The sequence below is a fragment of the Lampris incognitus genome, chromosome 5 (assembly GCF_029633865.1).
Source record: "Lampris incognitus isolate fLamInc1 chromosome 5, fLamInc1.hap2, whole genome shotgun sequence".
Lineage (NCBI taxonomy): Eukaryota > Metazoa > Chordata > Actinopteri > Lampriformes > Lampridae > Lampris > Lampris incognitus.
The window spans coordinates 18,061,838-18,072,995 of record NC_079215.1 but is presented as its reverse complement, the minus strand read 5'-3'; the positions used below and the strand labels follow the sequence as shown (position 1 = coordinate 18,072,995).

At 43.1% G+C, this 11,158-nt stretch overlaps 1 protein-coding gene across 3 annotated transcripts; it reads right to left on the bottom strand.

Annotated features, from left to right (window-relative positions):
• Positions 1–5,883: 5,883 nt before the first annotated feature.
• On the bottom strand, positions 5,884–9,186 carry LOC130112838 (homeobox protein OTX1 B-like). Of its 3 annotated transcripts, XM_056280346.1 has the most exons (6): positions 9,081–9,186; positions 8,877–8,885; positions 8,001–8,152; positions 6,500–6,681; positions 6,312–6,427; positions 5,884–6,281 (listed from the first exon to the last, which is right to left on the bottom strand). In XM_056280346.1, the coding sequence occupies exons 1-6, from the start codon at positions 9,184–9,186 to the stop codon at positions 5,884–5,886; spliced, it is 963 nt and encodes a 320-aa protein (XP_056136321.1). The 3 variants fall into 3 exon arrangements, with proteins under 3 accessions (XP_056136321.1, XP_056136322.1, XP_056136320.1); XM_056280347.1 differs by lacking the exon at positions 8,877–8,885 and having other exon boundaries at positions 9,090–9,186; XM_056280345.1 differs by lacking the exon at positions 8,877–8,885 and having other exon boundaries at positions 5,884–6,681; positions 9,090–9,186.
• Between the last annotated feature and the right edge of the window lie 1,972 nt (positions 9,187–11,158).

The window sequence follows — 11,158 nt, the reverse complement described above, 5'->3', positions numbered from 1 at the left end:
GGGCGAAACTTCTCACTGTCAGGTTAAAAGAAGCGGCTGGCGACTCCACATGTATCGGAGGAGACGTGGTAGTCTGCAGCCCTCCCCGAATTGGCAGAGGGGGTGGAGCAGCGACCAGGACGGCTCGGAAGAGCGGGGTAATTGGCCAAGTACAATTGGGAGAAAAAGGGAGGGGGGTGAAAGTTGTTGCCACTTACCGTTACTTCAGCTGCTTCATCAGAAGTTACACCCATAACTGTTTCCACCGTAGCGCCCCCAGGAATAAGGTGGATATCCATGTTTTTTTTGTGTCTCTCCGCCTGCCGCCAAATGACTACCGGGATAGGCTCCGGCATCCCCGTGACCCCGATTGGGATAAGCGGCTTGGATAATAGATGGATTTCATTCCAACTTTGAATTGAAAGTCGCTGAGTCAGGTCTTGTACATTCACACAGTGATTTGAACAGTGAACCCGTTACTTGACCCCCCTCCTACAGCGTTTGAAACAGAACCACTTCCAGTCTTTCCATCCTGCCTCGTGTAGCACCTGGTGTTTGAGTTTTCCCCCTTTGACTGTAAACATTGCTGTCTTTTCTGTCTCTGACAAAATGAAGGTATGAGGAAGAGTCGCAGGGAACACCAGACTGGCTCTTGGAATGGTGGAGAAGCCATTTTGTGGGATAGGGATTCCCGGACATGTCAGGGATGTTGACAGACTGTGTTTGGGATTAGTGGGCCAGCGGCACAGCGATCTCTAATCCCTAACTGTATCGTAATCTATTTAGCCGCCATGTCGGAGGGATTTCCATATGAAACTAAAATCAGTGAGCCGGAGGCTGGAACTTTACAGTACCACAACTCGTCACTGGGGCTTTTTAACACCCTCTCAAACAGACCTCTAACCTGCCCTGTGCTTCAGTTACAGAGAGGGGGAAAAAACGAGCCGAGGTTTGAATGCTCCAGATTTGTTCCAATCTGAGAAACCCAAAGAGTGAAAAGAAGGACATCCACCCTAACAAAATCATTTCTTTTTAAGAAAAGAAAACTCACTCTGGGATATCAAATAAGCCATTAGTTATTTTAAGACTTAATTATTTCAGTTAATGTTAAGCAACGAGTACCAGGAAGCATGTTTTTGGCAAGATGACACACCCCCTTAATTCATTCTAAAACTATATGCTAGCTATTCATCAATAAATCAATCAATCAATCAGTCAGTCAGTCAGTCAGTCAGTCAGTCAGTCAGTCAGTCAGTCAGTCCAGTCAATCAATCAGTCCAGTCAATCAATCAGTCAATCAATTTACCTAACTAGATAGAAATCTCACATAGATAGATAGATAGATGGATAGATGCTGGACACAGAAAAACGAGCTAAGGAGTAAAAAGTTGAGAATACTTGTTCCAGTTTTTTAAACAAGAGAGAGGATACATTTTTGGCCAGCTTTGATTTTCTAAACGGGAGTTGATTCTTTTTTCTTTTTTTGGTCAAAAGTTAATTTTTGTTGTACTATTTATTTCTCGCATGCTTGTTTGTGTTCATCTCGGTATCTGGCCTCTCTCTGAGAACTTCTCCGAGGACGTCTGGACTGTAGGTCAGCTGACTCTTCACGGGGAACCTGGAGACGACACAGGGCTGCCGAGAAGAAAGCCGTCCTTTTTAAGTTTTTGTTTCCAAGTACTGGACTGTGTTTTGAAAGGTACTTGCTGGCCGGGTGGCTGACAGCTTAGCATCTTCTCTTGTTGTAACCGACTCACTCAACCGACCGGTCTGGAATATTAAGCTGACTCCATCGAAATATCACTCAGACACTTTGTGGTCTCCCAAATTGAATTAGAGATCTGTGTGGGTTCTTGTCTCTGCCACCTCTCGTCAAGCTGTTGTGACACAATCTGATGTCATTTCGACTTACATCCAGTTCTGCGAAACTTTATCACAGTGTAGGGTTGTAGTGCTCGAGTGTGGACTCGGTCTCGAGTCTTTATTTTCAGAGTCTCAGACTTCACAGCATAATGACTCATACTTGACTCAGTCTTGAATGTGCGAACTCGTGATACTTATTCTAAATCAAGTCGAAAGAAGACTTAAATTGACTTATTTTTTAAAATGTTTTCATAGCTTTTGAAATTAATATCAAACTTCGAATGAGAAGTTTAATGTTATGTAACTGGATTCTTTATTATTATTATTATTGTTGTTGTTGTTGTCATTACTAATTATGTTTCTGAAACACTAGAAAATTGCAATTCCTCCCTTGGTGGAGGATAAAAAAGGCCCAATGAATATTACTAAGTGCTGAGAAATTTTGCCTTTGCAATGATGATAGGCTACTATATTTAAAGTCATAGTGTTTGATAGGCCTTGTGCTGCTGTGATCTTGGTCTTTACAGAGGGTCAAGCTATCATAATGTATATTAATAACAAACCATATTAACGTCTTCTTGTCGGGTCGAAAAGGGCAGGACCACATTTTCCGGTCTAAAATGAGACATGTCTCTCTACAACCAGGCAATCTCTGCCGCCCACCCCATCCAGAGAGGCGACATCCTCCCATGCAAAGTTTCAGACTCGCGTCATGCTTCGGCCTGCAGGCACCTCCACCGGCTGGTCCCCCTCAGGTCCTCGCACCAATCCCGGAAGTAGCTTTGTTCACTGCCACATGCCCCAGTGAATAATTAAGGAGGAGGAGAGAATAGGTCACGGTTCTCGGATCTTGTATGGTTGTGCAGGAGTCCTCAACGGGCCACTTTGAGGTTTCTTGAAGCATAGTCTGGGTCAGGAGAAGGGAGAGATCACCCCTGAGAAATCAAACCCCGAGTTTTTTTGTTTTGTTTTCGGCTGGCTTCCGTAAAGGACCTCACACACTGTGCAGCTTTGGCTGTCTTACATGTTTAGTGTACGTCACATTGTACGAGGGGAAAAAGGTAAAGTCTTGATACAACCCCCTTGACAGACTGGGCAAGTTTAAGTAGGACTCCTGTCACATTGTGTCAACGAACGGTGACTTTACAATCTACATCAGCTACATCTTAAAATGGTCCCAGTGAAAAAACATGCAGATGCATTAACACCGGCAAATTTGGTTTGAGAAACTCAAAAAGGAGAGACCCCAAAGTGAGCTTTATGTCCAGTCATAGCTTCAGCCACTCTGTCTCCACCCAAGTATTTTAGACTAGTGGATGATATTCATTGATTCCCCAACATCAATTCACACACACACACAGACAAAGAGAATCTGAGCAGTGTAATAGCACCGGGATGGTGTCATAGCCATAGTTTTTACTGCCATATCCTCTCCTACACTACTTAATGACAGCTTAAGTTTTCTGACACTGATTGAACTTGGTCAGAGCCTACGACTCTCTGGATCGGCGCTCTGTCTTCTGTCCTTAACTCTGTCACACCGAACCACCCAAGACAGCTGTCCATTGTTAGCAACAAACAAATTTTCCCATGACTTGAGAAACTTGTCTGAGACGGCGCTAATTAGGCCAAAATCACACTGTGTGCGGAGGGGCTCGAGCTGAAAAGCTGAGCAGCTGACTCATTTTGTTAACGTAACGCATCGGATAGACATTTCATGCACTAAAGAGAGAGAGAGAGAGAGAGAGAGAGACAAATGTGAGGAGAAGGGAGGGTCATTAAGACCCTCGGGAGACTTTGGTGCAATAATAGGTCACACAGATTGCCTCAACATGGCCTAAGGTTTAGTCTTTTCCTCATTGGGTGGTGATGTGTTAAAACTGGGCTGTTGTTTGCACTGAGGAAGAATCTGAGGCTGCATGCTAGCACGGCCCAGTGGGACGCAGCCCAGGCAAACACACGCCGTGTTAGCTACTTCTTGGCGCAATGTTTACCCAAACATGTTTGCCCAGCTGCTAGCATCCACCGTGAAGCTCTTCGAGAACAGGGGCGGGGTGTTAATTAAAATCGTGATTTGTCCCTTTTCTCTTTGGATCAACAACGCGGTGCATTATTATGGACATGGTCAGATAAAATACCAGCACGCCAGTGTACGTGTTTGCTAACCTGACTCGATTTGAATCAAACTCAGCGGGGGGTGGCGGGTGGTTGTTGATTGTACAGGTTGTCGAGATAACAGATAACCGTGCGTGCACACATGATGGACGTGGTAGATTTAATAGAGCCTACATGGATTTTTTTTTTACTAGACATGCTGCTTTCTCATTAGCTGCCATGAGCATCACGCCAAGATTGCATTAATATTATTGAAGATGCGTACACACCTGTGCATGCACACATACACGGCCACACAAACATGTACGCACACATACACTACATTTACACGCACCTAGATACAGACACTGTTTCCAGTGACCGATGATTAAGTGCGTCATTTGAAAGTTAATAAATACAAGCTGGAGACCTTGTAGTTAGTGAATGTAGATGGTGAATTCAAGTTTTGGATAGTAACACTATCTTTGAGAATAAAGAAAATAGAAAGCACTCATGTTCTTTACAATAAAACCTGGAGATTTGTATGTGTATATTTCAGGACTGTTGTCACTTCGTCTGGCACAACAGCCTACCGGTGGCACTAACTGGATCACTGAAGGTAGTTAATGACACTGAATCCATTAATAATGATGACTAATGATTATCATCCAAGTTTTTTCAAGACGATGAAAACAGCTGGAAACCAGCATTACATATTCAGTAGCGTTCGACAGTTTGACCACATTAACATGGGCGTATCCATTTAACTTGGCTGTATGTCAGTCAGTAATGGCTTCTGGTCCACGGCGTGGAGAATTGCTCTGTACTTGAGTTGTATTGCGACTACTTTTTCAGACGATAGTTATAAGATCAGACCTGGCGTTGATTATAATATTACCTACCCGGCCTTCTTCATTATGTGGCGGCCATTTTTAAAGATTCTCTAAATCCAAGTTGTTGCAAATTTATCAGTCCAGTCTGTAAAATAAACCTGGTCATTTCTGTGTAGTAAACCATTTCATAACAGCAGATATCCCTGTTTTTAGACAACAAATGAAACACCCTAATTAAAACAAACACACTTTATTTGCTCCTTTCACATAAACAAGACGGTTTGGATTCAACATTGGGGTAATAATGAACTTGCCCTTGTAAAATCTGTGTTTAGGCAAAACTTTATTATAAAGACACGGATGTACATTTCAAATTTCAGTGGAACACCGACATTGTGTGTCTGCTTCACATTATTTTCACCTTAAAGAATGATAGTAAAAATCTTTGACCTTATAAACAAGTGCTGCGATTCATTCTCCAAAATACAACTCCACAGGATCTGAACAAGATTCAAGTTGGACTTTCTATAAATGAACACCAGCAAACTGAAATTCATAGCAGCTTCAAATCACTTTTTTTTCTTTAAAGTTTCTTTTTTCTTCTTCTTCCTTTTTAATAATAAAAAAAAGCCTGTTCATGTTGATACTAACTGATGCTTTCTCATACTTTTCTCACAAAATTTATTTTATTTGTTCTGAAGAAGAGTCCCCTTCTGATTCAAAATGCATGTAATTCATCGGCGAACCACTTCGTAAGACGGCAAAATCGTGCATGTTCTGCTGAAGGCCTTCAAAATCACAACCTGATCTGTTGTCCTCAGTTTGTGGGTGGGAAAATACTCTGATGAGACAACTCGATCCAATTCAGACTTTTGTTAAAACTTGATCCAATGCAAAACTGCGAAGCGACAAACCAGACGTCTCGGTGATCAGGCTCCAGCGTGTGGGCATCATTTCTATTCATCAACCAATAAATGTCAAAAAGTCTCGCCAAAACGTCCTCGCTATTAGTTCAAAGGTTCTTCAAAAATAAAAAACGACAAAAAAAAACAACAACAAACAAACAAAAACTTCTTTGACAGTGGGAGAGGAGCACAAAAGAAAAGAAAAAAAGTCACAAGACTTGGAAGCGCCAGGAGGCCTGGTCTTTGTAGTCCAAACAATCGGAGGTGTTGAAGTTGAGTTTCCAGGCGGAGGCCGTCGTCTGTTCTTTATAATCCAGACAGTCTGCGGAGTTGAAGGGCAAGCCTGGCGCGCCGTATGCCGCCTGGTGATGGGGGTGATGGTGGTGGTGATGGTGTGGGTGGGGGTGGTGCCCTGAGGTCTGGCCGATGTGGTGGTGCGGGTGAGCCGACACAGAGGAGCCCGTCATGGGGCTCAGCTGGTGGTGCGGGTGGTGATGGGAGTGCATGGGGGCCAGATAGGAACTGCATTCCACACCTCCGAAGTAGGAGGAGCCCGACGCCGAGGCTGGGTAGCCCTGACCGTAGGCCGCCGCCTGGCTGTACGACACTGCGTAGGATGCGGGTCCCCCGGCGGCACTCGACACCGACCTCTGCATGCAGGAGGCGCTGGTTGGGGCGGCTGGGTCTGGGAGCGAGGCCGGAGCCGGCGCCGGGGAGATGGGGGCGGGACTCCAGATGGAGGACACGGGTGCAGTGACGGAGGTAGAGGTGCTGCTGAGGCCAGCTGGGGTGCCATGGGCGGATGCGTTAGAGGCGGAGGAGGATGAGGAGGAGGAGACGGATGAAGAGCAGCTGCTGGACACGGCCGGCGGTGTGAACTGGCCGCTGCTCTCGGAGCCCGTGCTCTCCCGTGTCGGAGAGGATTTCTTCTTGGCCGGTCTCAGCTTGGCGCTGCTGCTGCTCTGTTGCTGCTGCCGGCACTTGGCTCTACGGTTCTTAAACCAAACCTGAAGAACAGCAACCGGGGTCAAAGGTCACTGTCACAAGACAACTCGGCTCAAATTTCAAATGTGAAATGCCACCAGCTGACAAGACAGTGGGTGAATTGCAGTGATGTTCTTTTAACTTTGAACCTGAGTCGTAAAATGAAAATAGCTTTCAGTTGTGCACGAATGTAGTCAAACTCCAAAATATCAGACTGATGTATTTACCAAGTTGGCTGCTGCTGACAAGAGCATGCACTCAGTAATAATAATGGCTTGATAATTGGCTAATAATGATTGGCCAATAATAACAATGAGAATAGCTGTCATCATCATCATCGTCATCTATATTACCAACAGGGCCTTTGTAATTATTGCATGTTAAAGGCAGCCTGCCAACAAACCAGGTATCATGCTAGACCTCTGCTTGGTTCACATGCACATTTCTGGATGAAGTTACGAGTATCTTTTGATCATAATTTCAGTAAAGCCGACAAAAGAAGCAGTGAAACTGGTTTTATAGAGACTCATCAGATCTAAAGATGGTCCTGTCATTCTTCTTTTATAAAGACTTGGTCAGGACTCCATGAGAAACAGCTGTAAGGCCTATACACACTCCACATACGACGCCACAGAGTCGGTTGTCAACATTAGGCCAGGCACCCCGGGTGAAAATGGAAATTTTTGGCTAAACCGGTCATTTTTTTTATAGATATTATTGAATTTTGCATCCATACGTTCTGTTGTTTCATAAAAACATCAAACACTCATGAAAAATAACAGTTTGTGTTTTTTACATTTTCATGTTTGCTGCGACAAGTTTGTTTTTACTGAAAAACAAATTATGGCTTTTTTCCCCCCGAAACAACACACACTCTGTGTGCAACACACTTTTTTTGATATCTGAGTCGTAAAAGACAAATACAATGTAATGTACAGATGCTTTTTTTTTATCTTGTAATTTTGTTCTAAAAGTCTTTTGTGTGAAAAAAAAAAAAAAACCAAAAAACAAGGATTTTCACTATGTACATACTGTTTTATGGACCAAGAAAAGGAAATTCTGTCAAACTAACTGAGCAGCTGTTCAGCCTCTTCACGCATGAGGGTAAATGAGGTGTTTTGACTAATATATGACGGGCAAATCATCCAATATGACAATGTAATTATCAAAATTAATGAAATACCAATACACAGAGTTATTTAATTCGAGACCTTTTTAAACAAAATCTCTTCATGACTGGACGATGAAGGTGTGTGTGGGGGGCTCTTCACCAGGAGTGTCTGGCCTCTACGTGACTGGGATAGTGGGCTTTGTGTGCAGTATCAGTATCAGTATGACAGACCTGGACTCGGGACTCGGGCAGGTTAATTTTCAGGGCCACCTCCTCCCTCATGAAGATGTCCGGGTAGCGCGTTTTGGCGAACAGAGACTCCAGAATGTCCAGCTGCGTCCGCGTGAAGGTGGTCCGCTCCCTCCGCTGCTTCCTCGGGTTCCCTGAAACGAAAAGCAAACCGGTCTCATCCAATTGTCTTTTCTCAAGCTGACGAGAAAATGATGCCGTTTCTATTTCTCAGTTTTGGACGTAATCACGGCCGGTACATGTGTTGGTGCCGTAGGATCTCCAGTCAGTTGTCCTTACAGACAGATTACTGACGACACGAGCTATATTTTCAGAAAAGCATTATAATCTATATATTTTTCCTAGTGAAGTGCACTATTCTCTATAACTTGTACCGGTTTGACATTGATGAATACTATGCATTTATGTAATGAGGATTTGTCAGGCCTAAAAAACAAAGTGCATAGACTACAGCCTCCATTACTTTACTCATCATAATTAAAATTCAAAAAAAAAATTAAAATCACATCCGTTTTAAGGACCATTCTTGATCGTTATTTTAAACGTTATCTTAAAGACAACTTAAGTTCAGTTCAGTTTCTCCCACAGGGCCATTAGTTTGCAGCAATAAGGAATAAACAGAATAAAAAAATGCAATGAACTCACAACAGGGAAGTTTAAAAGACTATAAAACAAATAAATTAAGATAAAAAGTAAGAGAGAGAGAAAACGATCCACAGCGGGTGGATTAAAGTGCCTGATGCGTGTGAATTTTATTAATTTCCCAGCTTGATAACTGAAGGGACGAATGAGTGTTTGTATCTGTTTAATGTTGTGAAGCAGGTAACCAGAGGAGAAACTCCGAATACAGTGGAAAACAAGCAGGGCCTGTCTGACGCTCAGCACACAGACAGACAGACAGACAGGTAGACGAGAGAGAGAGAGAGAGAGAGAGAGAGAGAGAGAGAGAGAGAGAGAGAGAGGCCTGTTTCACATTAAACCAAGCAGTGCATTAGAGGTGTGTGTGTGTGTGTGTGTGTGTGTGTGTGTGTGTGTGTGTGTGTGTGTGTGTGTGTGTTAGACAGGACGTACCGGGGTATCCCACGGCCGGGTGCAGCAGGTCCATGGCGGTGCCGCTGAGCCCCAGGCCGTTCATGGGGTACGGCGCCTGTTTGAGATAGGACATCATGCTAGAAACGGACACGGGACCACCTCAGACTCCCCCTGTGGTTCAACTCCGCCGGCTGCCTCCTGCACAACAGCACAAACACAACAAATTATACATGGATCAACTTCTAAAAGAACATTTTTTTTGTTAAACCAAAATTGCTGATATTACAGAGTGCCAACATGACCCGTTTTGATCAAACACATTTCTAGATAGGTTGTTTTGTTTTATTCTTTTTAAGAAAATAACTTCAAGCTCGAAATGGGGTCTGTTAAGAAAAAAAATTAGAAGTTTACCAATCCTCGTTATAAAGCAACATTATCTTTAGTATTTTAATTAGAATATTGACAGTGAAAATACACACCTATTGCTTGCATAAAACAGTTGATAATTAGGCCCTTTACACTCATAGTGAAGTTCCCTTTGCTTTTTTAAAATGTTAAATTTTAATTTCTCTAGATTGAAATGATTCTGACTACTGAAAATGTAAAAAATAATTTGCAAAACAAAGAAAAATAAAAAACCAGCCACTTTATTTAAACCGGGAATAAAAAGTGGCATGACGCCTTAATGAAGTGTATCCAATTAAAGGATCAGTATGTAATCAGCCGTCACTTGTGTTTAGAAATAATCACGGCTGAAAGCTGTCGCCAAACTTGTGTCGGTGCTGCGACATTAACCCTGTCTGGACTCATTAGCCTGCATCCGCAGACCAGACGCAGAAAACAACCTTTTCCTTTTTATTTCTTCTTCTGCCTCTTCCTCCTCTTCTTCTTCTCTTCTTCTGATCAGCGGGCCTGTGACGGCCGAAGCTCGCGCTGTGACCTTGTCATCAACTGGCTGCTGATTAAATCTGCATGTTTTAAATATAGTGGACCGTCGCTTGTTTGCGCAGACGCGCATTAAAACGAAAACCACTTCCTCAGAGTTGGTGCAACTCGGACATCTCGTGAAGGCCAGTCATCGTGCACGAGCTTTGTTATTATACAGTCATATCACACTCTTTCCAAACTTTCTAATTCAAATATATCAAATCAGAAATCTAGTGTAATGTTCACACGTTGACCGTCATACAAACTAAGGAACTATAGCAGGCCATTAAAATACCTTTGTCAGCGATGAGTTAATAAACGATTAAAAATAATAATCCGGATAAATAAGGGCTAAATCTACCTGCACAGGACAGCGCTGAGAAAGTTTAGCTTTAATTAATAATAATAATAAAAAATAGACGTCAAAGCTGCAGGTTAAAGCCAAATTTCTACCAGTTTATTTATTTTTTTAATGGAAAGAGCAGATGACAGTGTGTTAAGATGAGTTAAAAAAAAGACATTGTAAAGCTGCAGACAGACAGGTTGGTCTGTGCTTGGGCCGTCTGCTGGACGTCAGTACTGAGGTCCTTCACACATACTGCTGCTATACACTATTTCCATAGCGGCAGGAAAGAGCCGACTGTCATGTAAATGACGCGAAACTGTGTGCAAATTGAACGCCATTGCAATTCAGATTAGATCTACAGGAGGACAATTAGCAGAGTGGCTCTTATCAGCTAAATAAATTAAGGGCGACGAGACGACCCCCCGTAACCACTTGGTCTACTGATCACGGGCTGTGGTGGGGGTCTTGCCAGGCTGAAGACTCCCACCGCAGTCTGGGGTCAGAAATACATATCACAAACCGCCGCCGGTAATGAACATAGAGAGGGAGGTTTACACGGATAAACGATATTTTAGGCCTTTTTTTTAAACGAATTGGGAATAAATAATTGGCGCTGCAGTGTTTTTTGTTGTTTAAAGCAGCCTCGTTGTGGGGAAAAATCGATAAACCTACATGCGTGCTGTAAAACTATTCGTTGAAACCATTTTATAGCTACTCTAAACTTTTATTCCGAGTAATTCCTGAATACTATGACGACGCCTTGGAAAAAACATCTCAAGTTTGCAGACTCACCTTTTTGAAATTCCCTTGTTTTATTTCCGTTCCGAGCCACGTG